The sequence below is a fragment of the Protopterus annectens genome, chromosome 3.part0, assembly GCF_019279795.1.
Source record: "Protopterus annectens isolate FY-2018-M chromosome 3.part0, PAN1.0, whole genome shotgun sequence".
In the NCBI taxonomy this organism is placed as follows: domain Eukaryota; kingdom Metazoa; phylum Chordata; order Ceratodontiformes; family Protopteridae; genus Protopterus; species Protopterus annectens.
In genome coordinates, this window is record NC_056731.1 from 879,456,987 (window position 1) to 879,482,694 (window position 25,708).

Here is a 25,708-nt window from a genome sequence, read left to right on the forward strand (position 1 = left end):
CTAAACCCTCACATAAATTCACTGTTCCAACTCAGCCTCAACACAGGTTATGTACCCAAAGAATGGCGTACAGCAACAGTGATCCCACTGCACAAAGGTGGCACCACAACGGATCCAGGGATCTATCGCCCTATATGCCTGACTAGCCTTGTTTGCAAGGCTATGGAGCGCATCATCATGGATCTCATAAACAAAAACATTGGGAAGGCAGATCTTGCCTCTTAAACCTGGTTGACTTCTTCGAAACAGTTACTATGGCCATAAATGAGGGAAAGGTAGTCCACATGACCTACCTGGACCTCGCAAAGGCCTTCGACACAATACCCCACTCAGGCATCATAAATAAGCTTACCAGCTTAAGTATTAACCCATATGTCACAAGATGGGTTGCAAACTTTCTCAGGGATAGAACTCGCATGGTCAGAGTCGCGGGTGCCATATCAGACTCTAAACCAATTACAAGTGGCGTCCCACAGGGCTCAGTCCTGGGACCCCTCTTGCTCGGTATATACTTCTCTGAGGTACAGGCAAACATGGGAGAACTGTGGCTTACCAAGTTCGCAGATGATTGCAAACTGGGAGCCATAATAGACTCTCCGGCTGACACAAGCATCCTTCAGAGGGGCCTTACGGAGACAGATACCTGGTGTCAGAACCATGGCCTCAAGCTAAATGCCAAAAAGTGCATAGTCATCCCCTTTGGGAAAAACAAAGTGCCCACAAACTACCACATAGGAGGTAATCCACTAAGTACCGAAGAAGTAATTAGGGATCTGGGGACCCAAGTAGATAGTAACCTGTCCTTTGACAATCACATTGCCAAAGTGGTTAGAAAAACCTTCTATATAGTTCATCTAATCACAAAAGGGTTCACATCTAGATCAAGAGAGGTCATTGTGCCCCTCTACTCATCGCTCATCAGGCCCATAATTGAGTACAATGCCCCATTTAGGATGTACCTTAGCTGACACCTGCAACAGCTGGAGAGACCCCAAAAATACCTCACCAAGAGGATCGTGGACCTCAAACAGATGCCCTATGCAGCTCGATTAAAGAAGCTCCAGCTCTACTCAGTTGCTTACTGCCTACTCAGAGGCGATCTCTGCCTGACGTTCAAGGCCATGTCTAACCCGGAACTGTTGGACATTCTCCACCTCAAGAAAATCAATTCCATTAGAGCTACACGTTCCAGGGATTTAAATCTTAGCACAAGAATAAACAGGACATGCTGGAGGGATAGATTCATATCTCAAAGGCTTCCCTCGCTCTGGAATAGAATTCCAGTCCATGTTAGGCAGAGCCCCTCGCTGACCCTCTTCAAGAGAAATCTTGATGAGTGGATGGGAAATCGTAAATTTATTCCTGGGATCACTTCTATGGCCCTGCTGGACAGAGGCTCAGGAATCTAGTCTAAAAAGGGAGGCGAAAGCCAACTATTCTGGCTAGGCTTATAAATGCCCTAGGGCAGATAGCCTAGTACCTACCTATGTGTATGTCTAGGGTGATTAACTTGTGGTTGGATCTGAACAACGAGGAAATGACCTCTGGTGTGGAACATCAGTCGCTCCTGTTGGTAATGATCAGGTCTAGGATACTGCTGCCCCTGGTGGGCGTGCGGATAAGTTGATCCAAGGCACAGGAATTTATGAATTTCAGAAAACGTTGAGCAAAAGAGTTGGTACATTAAGTAGTTTTCCCAAACACTGTAGCTATCAACAGATCCCAAGTTATGAAAGCTGCTGTGAAACATCTCTGAATGTTAAATTTTAGCTAGTGAGGTACCACAGAATCAGTTCTGGGACCTATCCTGTTTTTCTTTTATTCTGCAGGCATCTAAACAAATATCCAGAAAGAATAGTTGTGTAAAATCTTACCATAACCATAGATGTCCTTCTCTTCCAAGTTCCAGTATTCTAGGTGTGGGATTTCCTGCCCTCAGGCGACTTGTAGGTTGGCTCCTATACAAAAGCTTCAGCTTGGCTGTTGCAGTGTGTCTGGGATGTCACACGTAGGGCCATAAACCAGGGGGCCTTAAATGTGACATCTGCATGGGCAACCCTCAAAACTGGAAGGCCAGCAGGCAGAGAATAAGGCCCAGCAGGAGGAATGCCAGTGGTTTCCCAGGTGTGTGACTTGGAGTCCTACTGTAATACAGATAGTACAGGTAAGGAATAGGACCTGGGGGGACTGGTGGGTGGGAAGAGAAGGACATCTAAGGTTATGGTAAGATTTTACGCAACTATTCTATCTCCTTCTATTCCTATGTTGCAGTAGTCTAGGGGTGGGAGCATACTACAGCTTATGCAGATGAGAGGGTGGTGGTAGATGAAGAGGGTTCTACAAGACCCTGCAGGACTGCCCTGGCGAATCCTGTCCTAGCTCTGGAAACTTGGTCAAGTTTGTAATGCTTGGTGAAGGTGGGAATAGTGGCCCAAGTGACTGCTTCCAAAATGGATGCTGTGTCTAGGCCCTTCATGAAGGCCCTTGAGATGGCCACAGCTCTAGTGGAATGGGCTCTGATTTCCACTGGAGGTTCCTTTCCATGGTGGGAGTAGCAGAAACAAATAGCTTTCCTAATCCAGCATGTGATGGTTTGCTTGGAGACTGTCTTGCACAGGGCTCTGGGGTGGAAGGAGACAAAGAGCTGGTTAGTCTTCCTGATGGTTTTGGTCTTGTCCAGGCAAAACCTAAGCTGTCTGTGCACATCCAGGGAGTGCAGTATCCTCTCCCCTTCGTTAACGGGTAAGGAGAAAAAGGTGGGTAGATGAATGGATTGGTTCAGAGACAGGTCATTGACCACCTTAGGCATAAAGGAGGGGTTGGTTTGCAGGGACACCCTGTCTTTGTGGAAGATGGTGTAGGAGGGACAGACCATTAAGGCCTGCAATTTTGACACTCTTCTGGCTGAAGTGATAGCCAGCAGCAGAACTGTCTTCCAAGTACACATCTGTAAGGAAGAGGCCCCAAACAGTTCAAAGGGATGTTGGGTTAATTTCTCCAGGATGTAGTTAAGGCCCCAGGGTGGTGGGATAGGTTTCCTAGGTGGTCTCATGTGCAAGACCCCTTTAAGGAAGAGCTTTACGTAGAGCCTGGCCAGCAATGGGGGTTCCAGGGGCAGGCAGGCTGATATGGCAGAGAGGTGAACTTTTAATGAAGAATAAGAAAGCCTACTTTTTATCAATTGACACAGGTAGTTTAGAACCAGGGGAACCTCCAGAGAGCAAGGATCCCTTCCCTTGTGCAGACAGCATTTTGCAAATCTCTCCCACTTAGCCAGGTAAGATTTTCTGGTGGTAGGTTTCCTTGCCTCCCTTAGGACTGAAAGCACGTCCTCTGAGTTGTGGTGTCTGAAAGGGATCAAAAGTTTATCACCCACAGAGTCAGAGACAACATCTGTAAGTGTGGGTGTAGGAGAGTTCTTTTGTCTGGTGTCAGTAGGTCCACCTTGTAGGGTAACTTGAAGTGACTGCCATTGGCTAGTTTGTGAAGTAGGGGGAACCAGTGCTGCCTTGGCAAGTAGGGAATCAATAACAAGATTTTTGGTTTGTACTTCTGAATTTTCAGGAGGAATTTCTGAATCAGTGGGAATGGGGGGAGAGGGCATAAAGGAACTTCCCCCTCCCAAGAAATGCTGAAAGCATCCACTCTCCATGCTAAAGGGGAGTGTTTATTTGAGAAGTTCTGCAGTTGCCTGTTCTCGAGGGAGGCAAACAGGTCTATTTGTGGAGCGCACCCCCGGTGGACTATGTCTAGGAAGACCTCCATGTTCAGCATCCATTCGTGCTAAAGCGAGTATGTCCTGGTCAGGACATCTGCTTGGTGGTTGTCCTGTGAGGGAATGTAGGCCACCTGCAGGACTAAGTTGAGACGAGAGGCTAAGTCCCATATCAGCAGGGTTAGTCTGCACAGCTGATAGGCCTTTGTTCCTACCTGTTTGTTGAGATACCACATCACCGTGGTGTTGTCGGTGACAATCTGGAGCACCCCTGGAACCAGAAGGGGGGGGGTGAAGGTCTTTAGAGCTAAGAAGACTGCTGTCATTTCCCTGATATTTATGTGCTTGGCCTGAAGAGAGGGTTGCCACTTTTCTTAAATCATGTAAGAGGCTAGGGTTGCTCCCCAACCTGAATCTGAGGCATCTGTATGCATTACTTGGGATGGGGTGGGGGGTTGTAGTGGGAGCCCTGGGTTCAGTGCACTTGGATCCACCAGCAAATTTCTGTTTTCAGACAGGGAAGGAGGGGAATGTCCTGCTCTAGGGGATGTAGATGCTGGGACCAGATGTTCTTCAGGAACCACTGTAGCTTGCGCATGTGCATTCTTGCTAGTGGTAGCATGGGAATGGTTGCTGCCATTAAACCCAGGAGATGAAGAAATTGCCTTGCTGTCACCTTTTGGGATAGTAGGGCTTCCTGGAAGTGGGAAGTCAAAGAAATAACCTTGTCCTGTGGGAGAAAGGCCTTCATTGTGTCTGTTCTGATTCTTCAGCCTAGGAAAATCTTGTCCTGGCCTGGGATCAGAGAGGATTGGGGAGGTTGATGGTGAATCCTAGATTCTGCAGAAGGGACAAGGTGAAAGGCAAATGTTTTAATAGAGCCTCCCTGGACTCTGCCAGTATCAGGATGTCATCCAGATAAGGGTAAATCTGTATACCTTGACTTCTGCAGAAGGCAATGGCTGGGGCTAGGCACTTTGTAAAGACTCAAGGGGCCATGGATAAACCAAAGGGCAAGGAAGTAAATTTGAAATGAGAGGCAGGTCCAGAGAAGCGCAGGAATTGTCTGTTGGAATTCCTGATGGGTATGTGTAGGTAGGTCTCCTTTAGGTCCAGGGTGGCCATGAAGGCCCTGGCTGGAATAAGAGGCAACATGGTGGGGAGAGAGAGCATTCTGAAAGAAGGTACCTGAAGATGGAGGTTTAGATAGAACAGGTCTAAGATGGGTCTCCAGGGGCCATCTTTTTTGGGGACCAGGAAGAGACAGGAGTAGAAACCCTTTCCTTCCAGTCCAGGAGGTACATGTTCTATGGTCCCAAGCTATAAAAGTTCTGCCAGAACTTGTGGCATGACATGGGCCTGGATTTTGGGGTGAGGAATGCCTCTTCTGGGTGGCTTCTCTTTCCAGGATAGGAACCACCCTTTTTGAATAATGTTTAAGACCCACTGGTCTGAAGTGATGGATTGCCAAAGGGGAAGACAGTGGGAAAGGCGGGCTGAAACGGGAAGGTGGCAAGGCAGTCATGCATTACTGGGGCTTCCTCTGTTCTGAAAGGGCTGTCTGGGTTGATGTGGTGGAGCAGAGGGTCTGGAGGAAGTAGGACTTCTAGCCCCTCTCAGACCTGAAAGAGGAGGTGGAGGGCTGAGGAGTACGTCTCACAAAGGCGGCCTTAGCAGGGTATTTCCCATAATACTTGGGGATGGGTGACACCAGCAGATGCTTGATGTCCTGAAGTTCTTTGCTTTTTTCTTGTAGATTTTTAAAAAGGTCAGAAGACTGTTTACCGAAAAGAACATTGTGGTCCACAGGGGCGTCCAGGATCTTAGACTTGAAATCCTCAGGGAGGTTCTAGAGTCTTAGCCATGAACACCTCCTGTGGGCTGAAGCAGATGCTGCAGACCTGGCGGATGCTTCTGCAGCATCGTAGCTGCATCTGATAGAATGCATCGCTACCTGTTGGGCTAATGAAAGTTTGGAGGTGATGTCCATCTTAATGGGACTGTCAGGCAAGGATGTTAGCAGGTAAGAAGCTTGACAGACCAAGTCTAATGCATACTTGATCATGTGGGTCTGATAATTTATGGTTCTGAAAGCCAAAGTTGAAGAAGTGTATACCTTCTTCCCAGTCCTATCCATATAGTTGCTATCTTTGTCAGTGGGTAGAAGGGAGGCAGAGGACAGCAGTCAAAATTGCTTATCTGCTGAGGTGGCTATAACAGCTGGATCCACCAAGGGTGGTTTAACCAGGAATTTTTGGTCCTGTGGTACTTTATAGAAGCGGTCAGGATGCTTAGGGACTGGAGGCTGGGAGTCAGGGGCCTTAGAAGCAACGTTGAAGGCATCCAAGTACGCAGGCAGAACAGGGGCTACTGCTGAAGGGGAGGGTGATTCTACTTGCAGCAGCTCAAAGTATGTTTTTTGGGTGTCATTTGGGAAGTATCCCATTTAAAGTACACCATCTTGGTGATGGTCTCACCAAAAGTAATGTTCTCAGGGGGAGAATCCCCCTCCACAGATTCCTCATCAGGAGAGTAATATTCCTGGGGGGAGGCTATTTGGGAAACATAAGAAATGGACTCTTCTGAGGCTGAGAGAGAAGAATCATGTTCTTCTTCCCTAACTTGAGGTGTCATGGGTGGGAGGGAAGAAGCAGAGGCAGGCCTAGGGTTCAGAAGAGGGAGGATGGAGGTGGCTGAGGCTGAAGGCCTGAGACCCATAAAGGCCTGCATGAGAGAAAAAGTGAAGGCCTGCCAATCTGGTGTAGCTTCTGAAGAGGTGGAGGTGTGTTTAGTTTTCTACTTCTTTTTGGCTGGGGAGGAAGTAGAGCGTGGCCTGGTGTCGGGTTTGGACAGTTACACATCTGAAGTCTGGATCCCGGCCGGAGTTACCACCGAAACTGGTTCCCCCTCGACATTGATGGCCGTCGATGTCTGGAAAAGCTCCGAGGATGTGCTGGTCATCGGCTGCGAAATGGCTTCCTCGAGGGACATCGCTGCAGTCGATGGATCTGCCAAGCATGCCTCAACCCCTACATCGGCATTTGGCAGTGCGTCTGGAAGCGGAGTGGCAGGCGAGGAAGGCCTAGGAACCCTGGTCTTCTTGCTCGGAGGTTCGGGTGCGGCCTCCGATGCAAGATCCATCCTAAAGGTGAACCACTTAAGGTGTTGGTTCTCAAGGTAGAAGTTTAAAGCAGCTAGATGGCTGCGCAAGATCTTAGGCATAAACAACTGACGAACAGTGCAGGAGGCATGATCATGTTCCCGGCCTAGGCAAAAAAACACACCTGTCATGGGCATCTCCCGCATTGGCACTTTCCCTTTTTTCCTGACATCAGCTAAAGGCTACAACAACCAAGTGTTAGCAAGAACAACTGGCAAAAAATAAGAAAATTAGAAACCCAATGGGTTACTTATCTTTAAGAGGTGATGTCTGTGAAGAAGCAATCGCACAATGGGAATGTCATCTGCAGCTGAAAAGTTCTGGGGATTGCGCGTGCAGACATCACATTTAAGGCCCCTGGTTTATGGCCCTACATGTGACGTCCCACGCACACTGCAACAGCCGAGCTGAAGCTTTTGTATAGGAGCCGACATATGAGTTGCCTGAGGGCAGGAAATCCCATACCTAGAATAGTGCAACATAGGAATAGAAGGACATATATAGTTGACCAAATATACTGATGACTGCAAACTGGGCACTATTTTCTTCTCATCCAATGAAAATGAATTGCTACAACAAGGGCTGTAATATATATATACCTGGTGTACTGAAAATGGTTTTAAGCTAAATGCAAAAAAGGGCAGCATAGTAGCGTTTGGCAAACAAAAAACTATTCCCACCTAATATGTTATACATCAAACTCCTCTTCAGAAAGATACAGTCATAAGAACATATTTATGTGGGCAACTCGTTCTCTCATTCAATCATTATGTTTTTATCATAGTCAGGAAATCCTACCTGGTGCAGTTAATTTCTAAGGAAATATCTTCACGATCCAAAAAAAAATCATTCTACCACTGCTTATTTCTTTATCTGACCCATAAATGAATACAATGCTTCCTTTGTTATTTACAAATCCAAGCAATTCGCTCAACTGGAAAAAACCCTAAAGGTTTTTAACAAAAAAACAAAAACAAAAGAAAACAATCAAGCAAAAAAAACAAAACAATGAAAGGCCTTTAATCCTTCAACTACCCCAATAGAGTAGGATGACTCTCCTTACACTCAACAGTACACTAAGAATAACTGATGCATCAAGCAAAATGCTGCTTTTAGTAACTTAGCAAAAATAATTACTCTCATTAACAAAATATACACATATTAGCAAAACCCTTAACTAATTAAAGCTATGCTACAAGGTTTCTCACCTCCTTAGCCCAACCTATCACAATGCTATAGCTAGAAATGAACTTAGCACACAAACTGAGTAGGGGGTTCCTCTAATACCTCTCCACTCTAACACAAATATGCACAAATTACAAACTGCTATAAAAAGATCTACATATTTGCTGTAATGACAGAACCAAATGTTTAGCATTGCCATCTGCTTCAATGCTTGAAGTGGCTACCTGTAAATGAAACAGCAACCTTGCTACTAAGTTCACAGATATGAAAATTACTTAAAATAGAACATTAATAAGATATTGCCCTCCTTTAAAATCCAAACTAAAAATTAAACAACCAAGCTACTGTTTGAGAGGCACTCAGTAAGAGGGCTCAACCCTTGTTAGACCATATTTTAGGATAGCCACTGGAGAACATGGATTCTGAAAGTTGGCTCCAGCCGTCTGTAGTAAACTCCCAGGAGATGCAAGGGAACAAAATACTCTGGAAACACTCAAAACAAAAATGAAAGAACAACTACTTCAGATTTCCAAATGCTTATGCTTTAGAAAGAGAATGGTTAGTCAGTACTTAGAGAGAGTAAGAACAGTTAGTCATTTCACACCCTACCTATGCCAAATTGCACTTGCATGTATGATGATTGCGCAAGTCAAATGCTGTAACACTCTGTAAAACAGCTTTCATTACTTTATTTCATATTACCCATTATGTATTGTTACATTATCTCCTTTACAAAGGTTCAAATGCATCATTGTTGCTATGCATTTTTACATTATTTGACTTAGATGTACTATTGCACTAATAACCACTGTATTATGCTTTTGTGCCAATAGGCCCAACTCTTGGCGGAAGAGAGTCTACTGACCAGCTCACTTACCCAGTTAAACTGAAAATAAAATAAATACTGACTGCTCTGAGGTGATGTGTCTAACTTTTCAGGCTATCAAAAACCCAGTCCTATTCAACCCCCTATTTCTCTGCAAAACCAGTGGCTCACACTAGGGACCTAAATCTACACTAAAAAATAAACAAGACTCACTGGAAGGACACGTTCCTGACTGTATGTATTCCTGGCCTATGGAATAATTTATCCCTGTAGGACATAGAACACACGACTTTGGCTACCTTTAAGACTAATCTTGCTGACTGGATGGGTAGACACAAAGCTGTGCTCAGTTTGGGAAGTGAGCACTAATAAGTGATTGTAAAGCATGAAAAGAATGTTTAAGTGTGAAAAGAAAACCAAAACTGAGAAGCTGGAAGGTCTTTACTACAGGTATAAATAGTAAGATACAGGCAGCGTTTTATATACAGGTCGGATGTACTTTTACCACCCAGCGGGCAAGCTTTGGGCCATAATTAATAAAGAGTTAAACTTGAAGGAAATTTTTTGGGAGGGGAAGAGTTACATGAGATACACTGATTCTCACAGTACAGCATGACAGTTTAGTATTGCCTGATTTGAAGGGCCACTTTAGAGTTGAACAGTTAAGGCTCATATACATAACACAAACAGGTTATAAATCAAAGTGGAAGGGGATGATAATGAAACGGCAGAGAGTTCAAGAAGTAAGAAGACAGTAGAATTTTGGATCAAAGTCTTTAAAAACAACTAAAACAGAATATTATATTCATAACGTAGTTGAAAGCATTCCAACAATGGAGTCAACATGGAAATGTAGAAAGAAGATTCACCAGTAGGAGTCACTATAAGTAGAGGGGTGGAAAATAGACAAGAGGGGAGTGGAATTTACTGGAGAAACTAAGAAAATAACCAGACAGGGAAAGGTAACAGAGTGGGATGAAACCAAGCAGAAGCTTGCACTACAGATTAGAGTATGCACTCCTGCCAGGGATCAATAATGTACACAAGCAAAAAGAAAGGGACAGGGGACTTCCAAGTGAAGGACCAGCTCTGAAAGAGTTTTTAACTGCGTCTAGAATGCAAAATGTTTTAAAAAAGGGATAAGTAGTAAGGCATATAAAATATTGTATAACTACAAGAATCAATAAGAGGAGGTTAGAAAAAATGTACGGAAGCATTTGCACAGGTATTTTTGTGCCCCAAGCAGACTTCAGAGATTTTTTCCACAGGCAGATAAATGCTGGAGGTGTAATGATACAGAGAATCATAATTGGGAACATGTCTTAATGTAACAAGTTGTCCAGAGTTAAAGAATTCCTTACAGAGGACTTTGTCAGAAGTGTTGGGGGATCAAATAACTGCGATATAACAAAATTATTCTTTTAAGCTAGCGTCTAGATATGAAATGCCCAGGCATGGTGAGGCCTTATTACGTTGAATGCTTTTGTTTACCAAAAAAGCAATTACTAGAAAATGGAAATGAAAATCTAAACCAAACGTAGCTGAAGTACTGAATATTGCAAATGAGATAAAAAAACGGAAGTGGAATCTTTAGAAGAGCAAACTACATAAAATAAGTGGGATTTGTGGGAACAATACATGCAGAAAAATGTTCAGGGGAAGGAGAGAGGTTTAAGGGAAAACAGGAATTTAGAAATGTATGTAATGCTGAATGAATAATAATTGTGAAAAAGTCATATGTATATATAATGCATTGACAAAATGAAACTGTCTTCTATGGTTTGCTTTCTTTTCTAATGTAAGACATAATTAAAAAAAGAACCTTCAAGTGTGTATGTAAAGGCGTAGATAGCTAAGAATCTTATGGTCCCTATGATCATGTCTCTAGTAGTTTTCTTGTTTTTAAGTTGCTATTCTCCTGCGGTCAAATGTGCAAGGCTATAAAAGAACACAGATGTTATGGTATGAAAAGATTGCTAAGACAGTTACATGCAATACCTTTCTTTGCATCTCTTCTTGTAAACCTTGCATCAGTTTGGTCATGTCTTCCACTTTCACAGAAGCTGTTCTCAAATCCAGTTTTGCCTGCCTGTATGGTAATAAAAAGTATAAAGAAATGTCTTTGTGTTAAATGCTTGAGTAAAATATGCATATTTTCCAGCAGATCTAACTCCTTCAAATTCAAAGAATAAAAATAATGCACAAAACACAAACAGTTACTATGGCATGTTCTTTAGTGAATTATAATTCTGCATTTGTTCTTAGTGGCTGTCTTGACACATTAAATATAAAACTTTGCTTTGATGGTAGGGGACAAATCATTTTTGGTGGAAAACCATCCAAGGGGGAGCAACTGCATTCCTTGATTTACCTGACTGCTCCTACTTTCTCCTTTGTTAGTTTGCTACTCCATGACTCAAGTACCTCCACATCCTTCCAACTGTTTCACCCTACAGCAAGGTAAACTGCATTTTTACAACATTTCTTAAGAGAACTTGTTTATTACTGCATTATGGATCAACTTTTTGCTAAACATAATTGTAAATAAGCTTGTAGTCTGCTTCTGCCTGGTTAGTATTCTTCTTGTTGCTCAATCTCTAGCAAATGTATTTTCTTCTCTTCTAGGATTTAGTTGTTTTATCTGATTATATGCTTTAAGAACAGCAGAGTTATTGGCTAGTGTAGATTATTAATATAATGTCATTAGTAATATTAAGACTGGACTGTTTTGGTTGTGAAAAGGGCAGGGTCGTTGCCTAGTGTTTTTGCATTTGTTAACTTTCAAGCTGTTTATTCTAAAAGTGCTTAGATTTCATATAACAGACTATAATTTTTGGGAGAAGAGAGTGGGAACTGACTGAGACAGGTGTGCTCTACCCGTCCTTCTAAATATGGAAACCTCTATTTCACTAATCCCAAACTTGCATACTGAAATAAATCTCTTGTTAGCTGATTTTTAGTTTTCAGTTTATAGGATATAAAGCAAATGCAGAACAGGGAAACATAGTGCAATATTTATGTTGGCATAACTGCTTAAAGCAGCTGAGCAGCAGCCTATAAAAGAAAAGTAGTTTACCTACACACTTCAACCACCAAACAACCCTAGTTATTTTAATTAGTCTTTCTTCCAGTGTGCTGATCTCACAGTTGCCATGATGATTTCTGCTGCAAATGTGTTAGGAAAATATCACTGCTGAATTTCAGCCACATTTCTAAAAGCAGTAAAAGGAAAATACCTTCAGTTATAACTAATGTAAGGCAGTACTGAGGTATCAAATGAAGCTAATGAAATAGCTGTAGATACTCCCCCCCTCACTTTTACCTTAAGAGTGGCCTGTGCTGCTGTGTGAAAGTGAAAGAAGCCCCCCCCCCCAACTCTCAGATCTTATGCTGCTTTAGTTTTTAACTAATTTAACACTTCAGCATATTTTTATTTCACAGAACAAAGCTTCTCTGATGAAAGAAATTATTTCAGTTAATAACCTCTGCTGAGACTCTCCCAACCTGGAAATAGTACTGTAGAAGTAACTAGCCTCAAACTAAGGGAGCATACTGTTAAATCAATAACCTTCTGGTAAACTTAGCAGGTCTCAGGTAAATACTGTTCCCATAAAAATAAAATTAAATGCTGTGAATCACCTCAAGTGGTACGAGTAAAAGGAGCTTGTCTTTCTATCCCTACACATTTTACCTTGTTGATTGTTTTTGGAGGAAAACTATCTGAAGGAGGAGCAACTGCATTCCACTAAATTTCCTGATTGCCCCTCCCCTCACCTTTGCTGGCTTCCAGCTAGTACAGCTGTTTTGGATTCAGTTTGAAGATCACTTTGTCACTCCCTGGCCCACGTGACTAACATATCATTGAGTGTTTCTTGGACAGACTTTGAGGAGGGAGGGCCTTACACCATTCACCCTCCCTACATTCGGGCTCACTTCACACCCCTACCCTACCCCCCATTCCCACATGGTTTATTTATATGCTTACCTTGCAACCTCTCTCTTACACTCTAAACCAACAGACAGCCATTCTTAACTTTCACACTACTTCTTCCCAAGTTCCAGCCTTCATTCCAGCACAGCCACACTTCTAGTCTCTCTCTCTCTTTTTACTCATACTTAGAAAACAAGTCATGTTTTTTTCTTTCCCATGTAATACTCTCTATACTATGCCTTCTAGCACAATTAGCATATTACTATCACCTTCCATATCATTCACATTACAGCCCTCCCAGCTGAATATCTGTAAAAGGCAGAAGCCCTACTTCACCATTGTCACATCTCTCTAACATATCACTCCTGCAGATTACTTCAAAGACAAAATCATAGACAACAGTCCAATAATTCAAACACCGAACATCAAAGCCAAACTAAAATACAAATGGATATATCCCTATCACCATTCTACATTTGACCTTAAACTAAGTGGTGAAATTCATCCCCAACCCAGGGCCATCTCATTCTAGTGCTACATCCCTCTCTGAGTCAGCTTCAACCACAATAAAAACTAACAGATCTACAGGACTAAAAATAACTCAAGCAAATCTGAGGAGCATTTGTAACAAAATCTCCAAAGTACATACTTGGATAACTTATTACTCTCCAGACACCCTTGTAGCCACTGCAACTACTGGAACATGGCTGAAAAAAATAAATTAATGATGAAGAAATTTTAACCCCAGACTTCAATATCCACAGATTAGACCTAATACATAAAATCAATGGGCTGACCATAATATATAAGAATAATCCAGACTTATCCCTACATTACACCAGCACTCCCCAATTTGATAATGGACATATTTCTAACTTCTTTTAAACTCAAAGCATGCAAAAGGCTAATTGTAGCAGGTTATATGCATTCCCCTGGCAACCACTCTAGAAAACATCCTCAGCTGGTTATCTGCCAAGATTACCTTCAAAACCACAATACTAGGTGACATTAACACCAAAGGGATTATTATCAACTCTAAAAATGAGACTAATAACATTCAGCTGCAAAAATCTCAGACAACTTATCAATAGACCCATAAGGTATAACCTAAATACAACAAAAAAATCTACCATAGACTAAATACTCAGAACCCCCCAAAAAAAAAAAATATAGCTACTTTGGCACACTGCCAAGAACTCAAAGCTACCCTGTACCAATCTACCTAACTAGACACCAGACTCAAAATATAGCAACACACTACCTCAACAAAGTTAGAAATCCAAACAATTTTTCAACCTGATCTTTTCACCAATACCCTGCAGCAGGTTAACTGGAATATATACTCAAATACCTACCAGTAGATGATGTTTTTTTGAATTTAATAAAATGTTTCTAAATGTATTCAAGTGACATGCCCCAATCAAACTAAAAGAATCAAATTTAACCCAACCCCATGTTTGTCCAAAAATGCCAAACAGCTAATAACAGCAAAGGACAAGTCCTGGAAAATATGGCTACATAATGGAACTCTTGCTAATCTACAACTTAGTCAACTAAAAAAAAAAACAAGTCAAATATCACAATAAAATTGGCAAAAGACTTTTACACCAAACTGCAGACTAAAGCATCAACCTAAACCTACATTCTTCTGGACTTCAATAAGAAACCTCCTGAAATCAAGCAAAATATTGCATATTTCACCAACCCCCACCACCACCAAGATAACATAGCTACTCAGTTTAACTTTCTACAGTCAGTCTCAACCTTACTGCAACCACATAGCAATGCTAACCTGACACCCCCAGTTTTATCACTAATCTCAGGAAAAGACTTTTCATTCACACCAGTCCCCACAACTATCATTAAAAATATCTCTGTGGGTGCTGATAACCTGCCTTTGGAATACCTCTAAATACCTGCTGATGCACTAGTACACGCTGTGTCAAGCCTAATAAATCACTCAGTGAAAACTATGCACAAAATGTTGGGAAAAATCCTTTATTATACCACTGCATAAGGTAAGGGCACCCCTTCTACAGAAATCTCTAACTAGAGAGCAATTGGTATTCCCTCAACTCTATCAAAACTCCTAGAGAAGTGTATACATTTTCAACTACTAAATTTCATCCAGGCACATAAATTCCTCTCCCTAACCAGACATGGATTTGGACCCAACCACAGAACTACTACAGCATTAAGTTTTATGAACACAATCAACCAAAACAGAGACTCAACCAACCGTGTCTCTGCACTTTTTCTTGACTTATCCAAAGCATTTGATAACATCAAAAGTTATTACACAAACTATCATCATTAGGCCTGGCTAAAAGCTCTCAACATTGTTTTCAGACTTACCTCTCAGGCAGCACACTGTAAAATAGCAAAATTACTTCTCATCATGCCTACCCAAACCAAAAGAGCCCTCTAAGGATCCATATTTACAAAGATGGCTCCACACTCATTTGTGCATCAAAAAGCTTGACCGAACTACAACATAATATCTAACTATTCTCCATAGAAATCTGGTTTACTAACTTATACCTTCTCCTTAACCCCCTAAAAACTAAACTGTTCACAGCAACACTTCACATAAATGTCTCTTCACTACTAACTCAATAAATAACACAAAAATAAAATCAGTCTATCATACTAAACTACTCAGTCACCACAGATGACCAATTTAAATTTGACCACCAACTCACACAAGTGATAAACAACACATCAAAAACTGGGCAGTCTATACAGAGGAAAACCCTCCTCACCAGCAGTGCCAGAAATACCATTACCTCATCCTAGCTCCTACCATGCCTACTTTGTGCTTCTCCTATTCTGACAAGTCTATCTTCCTCAGTGCTGCTGAAACTGCAACAATGCTACAATAAAACAGACAAATTTGCCTCTAACCTACCAAACAGAACCCACTACTGCTTGGCTCTGAAGAAATTAAACTGGCTTGAACTCTCTCATGTGCTCCCATACTCCCAATTACTTACAATCCATAAACTACTTCATAAACAGGAACAATATCTATCTCTTAACAATCTAATATACCCCTATTCCCAAGCAGACCCTTGCATTCTGGCGATATAATGCTACTTAGTACAACTAAATCCAGCAACACAGCAGGGGACTCGTTATATTCCAAGTGTATCTCAAACAAGTGGCACTGTGTTCATCCCTGATTAAGGCAAATTATAAACTTAAAATCTTTCAAATTTGAAGTGAAGCCATACCTCACACACCTATCGCTCTGCTCCTGTACAAACCCTTGCTAAAACTAATCCATCTAAACCTATCCACATCTCTGTCTCCCACTACAGCTTAATCTTCACATCTAACTTATACACTGCATATCTCTTACTTCAGCTATCTCGCTGTGGTACTTAAACTCTAGTGCATTAACAATCTTAAAATCCATCTCCCCTTACTAACCACTCCTGATTACCTGTTTCCCACATATTTGATAATCCCTGACCACAGTTTGCTTACTGTTCTGATGTTATTCTGTTCCAGGAACCTCCTGAATTATTCTATTTGTAATATGCACAATCCACCACTTGTCTATGGCAAAGTACTATGTGAGCTCAAAGTTATGTGCGTAATAATAGATAATATCTGCTTCTTTGTATATTAGATTATTCTATATTACTTTTGCACTCACATTTGTAAACTACTGTTTTACTCATAGTTGTATTCATAGTGAGTTTCCCAAGCTGTCATTGCATTGTTGTAAGTAATTAGTGTAATTCTGAGTGGAGCTTTTCTCTCTAGGCCTCAACTGAAAATGGATTTCAAGCCTCATTAGGCTTTTCCGGTAAACAAACACTATAAATACATAAATAAATCTAGAAATAATGTCAGTCTTCTACAATGGATTCTATAGCAATCACTTTTAGAAGCATCACTTCCTAAGAAAATAATATCAAAAGTAGCTCACTGTTACCTAATAACCCTGCTGCTTCTTGCCTTATTCAGTGTCGCGTTAATGTACCTCAGCAGAGAAATCCTGGCAGGATTATGCAAGATTATGCTAGGCTCCCTCCCGTGGGGGAGCTGTGCCCCCCCCCAACTATATATACTAACTCCAGGATCGCACTACAGTGGGGAAAAGGGCATATACATTTTATTTGCCTTACAGTACTCTGCATTTGGTAAAATGCGTTTTCAGTAATTTGAGCTTTGAGCGATTTGGTGTGGGTTAACTGAAATTCAGTGAAATGTGTTTTCAGTGAATGAAACTAGATCCGTATATATACACCAACTCTGAGATTGCCATGCTTCAGAGAAAAGGGAATATTCCAGGAAATGGCCATTTTGGACTTAGTACACGTAAGCCTATTTTTTTTCAGCCATTCTGTCTCTGTGTTTTAGGACTCACTCTAGCAGGTCCACGCATTTCAAATGATTACCAGGAGATTAAGTGAGCCTTTGCCTTGTGTGAGTAAATCCATCCTATGAGGTAAATTGTGCTGTATGGACCAAAAGGGAGTCACCAATAAGATATATGGTCTGTTTAACAAAATCTTGTGTAGGACCCTTGGAAGAAGAGGAAGAGGAGGAAACACAAAGAATCATCCCTGTCCAAGAGAAGGACATAGTGTCCATTTTCCATACTAAGGGACTTAGCACCTTGGAAGAGAACTGAAGGAGTTGCCTGCTCTGTGGGGAGGCAAACAGATCTAACGAAGGAATGCCCCACTGATGAGAAATGTCCAGGAAGACCTCCCTGTGTAACATCCATTCATGAGGACCTGCCCTGGACTTCCTCAGTGTTTCTGCCACAATGCTTCTGTTTGAGGGAATAGACTACCTGAAGGACTAAACTGTGTTGGACAGCAAAATCCCAAGTTATCAGGGCTAGTTCAAGGTGATAGAATTTTTTTCCTGCCTGTCTGCTTATGTACCACATAACCATGGTGATGTCTGTGAATATCCTGTGGGGACCCAAAGACCAGATGTAGTGCAAGAATGGAAGAGCCAGAATGAAATCTTCTTGATACTTACATGCTCCAACATCTCCCAAGGAAACCAAATCCCCTGAACCCTGATGTTTTTGGAACAAACTTTCCAGGTGTTGTCTGAAGCATCTGTAAACAGCTCTTGAATGGGAGAATGGATCAGAAAAGGCAGTCCTGTGCTGGGAGAAATTTGATCCACCATGGAAATTCCTTCCTTAGACAAGGCATGAGAGAAATCTGGAAGTCTAAGGGATGGCAATGTTGATGCCAAGCCAACTTGATTCTTGATATACCACTTTAGCTTCCTCGTATGGAGTCTGGCATAAGGAACCATGGGAATCGTGGATGCCATGAACCCCAGGGCTCTTAAAATCTCCCTCGCAGAGATCATTTTTAAAAAGAGAGGGTTCACAGAACCTTGGCATTAGGAATGAAAGCAGTCAGAGTCTGTGAATTCAGCAACCCAGAAAAATGTTGTCTTGACAGGGAATCAAAATTTACCTTTTTAGGTTCAGAGTGAACCTGTGACTGGCAAAGGAGATGCTTACTAAACTTTAGAAGCAAATGAGGACAAGAAGCCTGAATCAAGAGGTCACACAGATAAAGTATCTGAATTCTGTGAAGCCTGCAATGTACTACCACAGGAGCTAGACACTTGGTAAATAATCTCAGCACTGTAGAGAGACCAAAGGGTAAAGCACAGAACTGATAATGAGTGGAAGACAGAGAATCTCAAAAATGTCCTGAAAAGATGAATAGGAATGTGGTAATAGGCATCCTTCAGATTCAAAGATACTAAATAAGCGTGGGGAAGAAGCACGGGAAACCAAGTTTGAAGAGTTAACATCTTGAAAGTGGGCACCAGAAGGAAGGTGTTAAGAAAGGAATGATCCAGATCAGTCCTCCAAACACCATATTTTCCAGCAATGAGGAACATTCATGAATAGAAATCTTTTCCTCTTTGGGAGGGAGAAACAGGCTGAAGAGTACCCTGATCCAATAGATCCTGAAGGATTGGAGGAAACAGAGAACACATTTTGAGGAGGTTGAGAAATTATGTTAAAAGAAGGAAGAGACTTCCAAGATATTCTGTATCCTCTTTTGAAAACGGGGAGAACCCACTGGTCTGTAGTGATCTGCTGTCAAACTGGAAAAGAGGATTACGGCCTCTGAAAAAGAGGAATCTGGTCTAAGGGAAGACAGAGGGGAACCAGGCTTACCTGGAAAGGAAGGCTTTGTGGTTTCAGAATTGTCTCCAGGTTTGCCAGGAAATCTATCCTTAGAGGAATGTTTACCATTAAATAGTTACCTTTGTTGTTTCCAACAAAAAGAACCTGCTTTAGACAGTTAATTTCTCTGATACTTATGGACTGAGGAAAGGGAAATTTATTTTAACTCCTGCACAACCTTACCCTTGTCCTGCAAAACTTTAAGCAGGTCTGCAGCAGCAGCATCAAACAGATTTTGAGTATCTAAAGGAGAATCCAGTAACCTGGTTTTAGCATCCTCAATCAAAGACTGAAGTATGAGCCAAAAAACTACAAATGACCAACCCTGATGCAACCATCCTGAAAGAAGCATCAGCAACATCACAGCTGCACTTGATAGACTGTCTAGCAACCTGAGCAGCAGAACCAAGCAAAGACAAGGCTAAGGACTTTTCTTCAGAATCAAGCATATCAGCGAGCACTTCAAGTTTGGAAAGAAGAGATGAGACATATCTGGTCATGTGCATCTGATGGTTAATGGACTTAAAAGGACAAAGTATCAGAAATACAAGGCTTTTCCAAAATGTGTCCATAGCTATGCTATCCTTACCAGCAGGCAAATCTTTGGGGGAAGGAATCAATTTAGTAGGCTTACCAGACAAAACAGACTACAGAAGGATCAGACATAAGATTCTTGTAAAGTAAGTTCTGATTAACAGGAACCCTATAAAACTTACCAGGTTTTTTTTTTTTTTTAGGGGCAGGAGGTTGAGATGCAGTAACAAAAGTATCCAGCAAAGCTTCCAAAACTGGAGGAATAGTGGAAGGTTTAGATGTCTCCATCTGAAGCACAGCATATCATTTTTGTGGGACATCAAACATTTTAGAACTTTCCCATGGGAAATGTTGCATCATTTTAACACATCTGTCCCCGAAAGACAGTACCTCAACTGGAGGATCAAAGGACAAAGAATCCTCTTAATGAGAAGCTACAGCTAAGGGGAAAAGAGTCTGGGAAGAATAAGCAAGAGATTCCCCATCTAAATCGAGCTCCCTGTCTTCTGAAGTAGATTCCCTATGAGACTTCAAAGGAATAGAGGAAAAGAGAGTCCACACAGAAGAAGGGATAGAAAAAGACTGAGGGTGGGCATCAGTGACATATGAGCCTTGAAAAGAGCCTGAGTAAAGTCTGCCATTCCTTTTGAGAGTCTCTAACTACAGGAGAAACAGGCTTGTTTTTTTGCTTTTTCCTATTTGGGATGTCAGCCCGCACAAGTCTTGGAATGTGAGAGCCCTAAAGTATCAAATAAGGGATCTGGGTACCTCCTCCCAAACAAGAATTTGAGGAATCCTTTGACCCCCCCTTCTTTCTGGCTTCATCCGGATTTCTTGCACTGAGAGGTTGAGATGTATAACTCTGCTGGCAATCCGTTGAAATGTTACCCCACTCCAAGTCAGGCTCCACCTCCAACCCTCAGGCAGCCCACAGAGACACTTTCAGCTAAGTCATCGGTGTTACAGACAACTTTGAGGCAAGCTTCTGCAGTAGTAGTGATTTTTTTACAAATCCCAGTTGGCATTCCTTGTCCATAGTTCAGTTATATTAAAATGCTATCTAACCAAATGTTTTAATCTGAAAAAATATGCAAATCACCTTATTAATTATTTTCTAGTAATCAGTATTTATCTTCTAGGATTTGGGAAATTAAATACTTTGGTTATAGTGTAAAAAAAACGTACCTTAATTGCTTGTGAAGCTGTTCCAGTTCCACATTTTGTTCTGATACCACCTTCAAAAAGTGCTGATTTGCCTGTACATAATTGGAGACAGAGCAACTCTTACTATACACTGCATGCTTTAGCATACTGCTTTATCAAGTCATATTTATAAAATTATTTCATACAATAGTGTACACAAACAGAACAAACGCAGTAAAGATGAATGAATGCTAGACAAAGTGTAGCATCAATAACAGACAAAATCCACTCTTAAAGGTGCACGTTAGCAGCTCATTTCCCAATCATTACTAGTCAGTATCAGTACAATGGGCTTTCCAAAGGTGCGACACCTACATGAAAACTGTTCACTAAGGTTCTGCATAAAATATGAACACAAGGGATGAAGCATTCTCATGTTATGCTTAACATTCAAGAAGACATGTCTTCCTGAAACACTATACACCGCTTGTTTCTGTACTTACTCTTATTACCCTGTAGCAGCAGCAGGCTTTCCTTTTAGGTTATCTCAGACGCATCTTTCTTCACAGCATTAAAGCAACAAAACACACTTATTGCATTCTTTCAAGCAGCCACAATTATATATGCATGAAGAGTAAGAATATTAAAAAATCTATTTCCGAGAAGCCAGCTGTTTAAGCTATACAACTACTCTAAATAAAAATATGCTTATGTCTATAAAAGTCAAGGTCCATGTTTAGAAAGACAGATCACCGAATTGCTGAATCCACATTACTACTAAAATTGCAATGGCAGGCCATGTTACCAGTATTTATAGTTATAAGCAATTTTCCTGACCTGGTAAACTGTACTAACCTAAAGCATGCACAACTCAGAGGTAGAAACTAGTGTCTTAAAGAATCAACTGTATGAAACAAAATAACACTAGTATACAAATAAAATGAACAGAAAGAAAAAGCATATGCCTTCCATAGAAAACCATCTCCAGAAAAGACAGGAGAGGAAGAAGGTTTAGTTTTGTACTCTTTTTACAAAAATATATCTGTTGAAAGAGTTATGCCTGCAGAACAGTTTTACAGTAAATAAATGACAGTCTGCTGTTCATCTACTCAACAAATTTAGCTCTTCATGATTTCTAAAACACCCAGTTTTTTCTGTGCTATAAGGCTATAAGTCAACTTCGTTGACACATTTACCAAATGGTCTATTATACAGAGATAATATATGTAGTTTAGCTTCCACTAAGGCTGCAGGAAGGCACCTCTGCTGATTTCTCAATAGTGTCATTAAGTAGACACACGAGGCCTCACAATCTATCTTCAAGACAGCAATCTGCAGTGGGTAATTGCTGGGATATCAAATTCAGCTTTCAAAGCATACAAGTGAAAATTAAACTTTACAAAAAACACGGACAAAACAAGCCTTTATTTTTCACAGTTAAACATAGTGCTAGGTCACAGTCTAAGAAATACAGGATTGGTAGTTTTATGCATACGCGATTTACTTCTTGTGTGAATGACTGAGATTTCCTCTTCTAAGGATTCCCTCAGCACACATTTATTGTATTCTCCATTTCCCATTGTTGGTAATATACACAGCATAACGTTATATGCTAGACCTAGGAGGACAAACCCAGCTACACTGAAGCCCAATTCTGACCCCACCGAAAAAGAATAAGCACACCTGTCAGGGATAAACAAGGAAACAAAATTAAAAACTTAAAAGAATTACAAAGACATCCAGTCTGGAAGGTGGGGGCATTCAAGCACAGGTGTAAAGTATGGAAGATAAGATATGAACTTCACTATGTAGGTGACTCAAATATCAACTGATGAAGTAAGCCACACACATATCTGGTGCAACTTAATCAAAGAGGAGGATCCTATAATGTGAGAAATGACTGGGAAGATTTCCAAGCACAACCAAAAATACCTTGCAGGGAGAGAAAGGTTAGAATGGTAGGAAAAAGCAAGGACTCAGAAGGCAGAGTAATGAAGCACTGTGGTAGCAAAGGAGGCCCATCTGTTGGAATCATGGCCCAGTCAGTGCTGTTTGGGAACGGTGTGAGCCAATGACCAAGGGTTTATGGCACAAATAGTCCCTATGGATATATTAGTAAAACATGCAATAAAGCACAGACATAGACAACTGTCCCTTACATGCACTGGTTAAGAGGGCAATTAGCTTCCTCATGCAAAAGATGATGCAGTATACAATGCATCAAGATTAGTTTTACTTTGGTAAAGTCAAGCCCTTCTGACCATGAAACAAAGGACAGTAACAACTGGACTATCCTCCTGAATTCACGAACACTCCCTCGGGTAGAACATGAGCTAGCAATTGAAGTCATGGGTATATGAACCTAACCTTCCTTTAGGTACTACCCCACAAAAGAAAGAAGCCATAGCACTGCAATACCAAATCCCTTCTTTATCAGTTATCTCTGATGAGGATCCTTCTTGATGAGTCCTGTGGTTAGGTTTATTCATAAACCATCCAGCATTCTACATATTTTTCTGGAAGTTCCAACTCTTGGGAACAGATGCACACCCATTGTGATGCCTGCAATGATGTCTTGTGCCAATTATATGAGACCTCTTTTCCCCATTCCAAGCAGTTCACCTCCCTTGACTAATAATTACCACCTGTAAATCAAGAAAAGACAATTAAAGATTTAGCACCACATTGCTAACAAGTACTACAATGTGAAACTAAAGGCAAACCCTTTCCATTATAATGGCCTGGACAGCAGCTGACCAACAAGAGGATGATAAAAGAGCATCTCTTAACACATCAAGGATGCTCTGTTTTTAGATTAGCTGATGCAATAAGCACATATCTCCTTTATTTAGCAAGAAGGATCCTTCTTAATGAAGTCTTAATGATGGGTAGAATCCTATGTGATAAGGGCACAATGGAGGTGGAGGTGAGAGCTAGAAAACCATATCAGGACCAAGTAGAACAATAAAAGACTACAGAAGACATAGTTTGAAGGCCTGATTCTGTGGTAGCAGAAGAGAAACAGTCTAAAGGAGGAATGCAGGGAGAAGAAAGGGCTAGAGTGGCTAAAGTTGCCAAAGGGAGGACAAACATAGGAGGCCACTAGTCCTAAAAAAGAAGATAAGACCACTGCCAGTGGTTAAAGGATGGATATGCAATGTTGTACCTCCTCCATCTTCCCCGAGTTGAGCTGGGGGCAATCAGCAAAATTAACCCAATTTAAACACCCACATGGATACAAAAAGAGAAAGAACCCATGTTACCACCTCAGGAAGAAAATGAACTTGGGTCCCTTGAAAAAAAGAAAAAAGAACCCCCAGAATTTCTAGAAATTGGACACCAACAGGAGAACAAGTCACCATGAAGGACACAACTCAAGAGTGAACTCCTATACCTCCAGGGCAAAAGCCCAAAGGGAGAAAGGAAGGACTGTCAGGCAAGATGCTCAAAACCACCAAAGCAGAAATATCTTCATAGGGGGGAATATAACAGCTCTCTTGAGATGGAGAGGCAATTCAACAGCCAAAGTTGGTCCCCAGTCCTGCTTTTTGCAAGGAATCAATCACATAAAATGTCATGGTGTCCACATCAGAACCAGGATAATGTAAGCCAGGGTCCCAACACGGATACCTGCAGAAACTGATCACAGAATAACTGATGCCATTTTATCCACCTAGAAAACTACTCCTACTGAAGCCCAGCAGGACAGTTTTTAAGTATCCCATGTTCCTTGACAAGGAACTACAAGAGTCAACAAGACCAATATGAAAAAAACAGGGGCCCAGCCAGGTACTTTTAGGTTACTGGATGATACCAACAATATAGGAAGGGTACCACCTGACCAGACCCACAGAAGGGTTTAAAATCCAGTTACTGGCAAACCATCCATGCTAACTCTGATCTGCCAAAATGCCCAGAGGGCAAGATGTGTCCTTGAAGACAGAAGAGAAATGACATATGGTAAAGAAATGGGAATGATCTGACAGGAGGTGAACATTCTTCATCTCTTACTCTGTCTATTGTCTAAGCAGGAAGAGATGTGTGTTGTGACTTCCCTCCCCTCAGAGCAGGACAAGCCCTGCTTCCAGTAAACTCTATTCCCAATGGCCATTTCTTCCCCTCCTAAAGGGACCAGATGAGTGAATCTGTATGACTACTAACATGAACTCAACAAAGGAAGCTGCACTTTAGGTGCTGTGGCTTCCAAAGGGGTCACGACTGATGGGGTTTGGCAACCCTTTGCATCTCTCCTACTAGCAGATAAGAAGATAGACTACCTACTCAACCCAGAAGTAGAAGCAATGGCGAACTGGAGTGCTGAGCATAAGGGGATGCTCAGAGGTTAACCTTAGGACTCCCACATCATGTAGGATCTACATGAGCTCCTTTTCCCTCCCAGCACCCCCCCCCTTAAGGGGATGATCAAATAGCAGGTGAAGGACTCAGCTTAACTAGCAGGAAATAATGGACCTGAGTCAAAACCCACCTCACAGCTCAGCAGGGTCCAGTCAAGAGAGAAGGAAGCTCTAAATAGTCTTTAGCCAATCTTACAAGCAACATGACTAGACAGCCAGAAGGATGGGCAACAACACAGTTGCAATTGCCTGAACCATGTGGAGGTTGGCCTACCCTATGCACCAGGGAAACACAGCCAAGCAACCGTGGTCTTCACAGAGCAGTGGAAGCTCTGTAAGGTAAGGAAATCACCTGCCCAGAATGACAGTTCAATGGAGAGAGACCCAAAGGAACTCTGCCAGCAAAGCACACCCTTCAAAAGAAATGCCACTGGAAAGGACAGGGGATTACCAGTCGGACAACTCCCACCTCATCCCAATCATGGCAACAAACACTGGGGCCTCAGAAAGAGGATGAAGAAGAATTTTCTCCCACTTGGCTTAGTTCCCAAAATCCATCATCAGAGATACTTTGGGGATGGAGGAATTGAAAAAAGCCCTTCCCATAAAAGGAGACCATCCTAGGAAAAACAAGCACAAACTCCCCCAAAGCCAAGACCAGCCTGAAAATGT

The 25,708-nt window shown here is 41.7% G+C and overlaps 1 protein-coding gene across 1 annotated transcript in view; it reads right to left on the reverse strand.

The window, feature by feature from the left end:
• SCLT1 (sodium channel and clathrin linker 1) overlaps positions 1–25,708 on the reverse strand; it is a 780,532-nt gene that overhangs the window by 684,470 nt on the left and 70,354 nt on the right. The window contains exons 3-4 of the mRNA XM_044065718.1: positions 20,724–20,794; positions 10,885–10,975 (exon numbers count right to left, since the gene is read on the reverse strand). Coding sequence (XP_043921653.1) covers positions 10,885–10,975; positions 20,724–20,794 — 162 coding nt within the window. The remainder of the gene's footprint in view (positions 1–10,884; positions 10,976–20,723; positions 20,795–25,708) is intronic.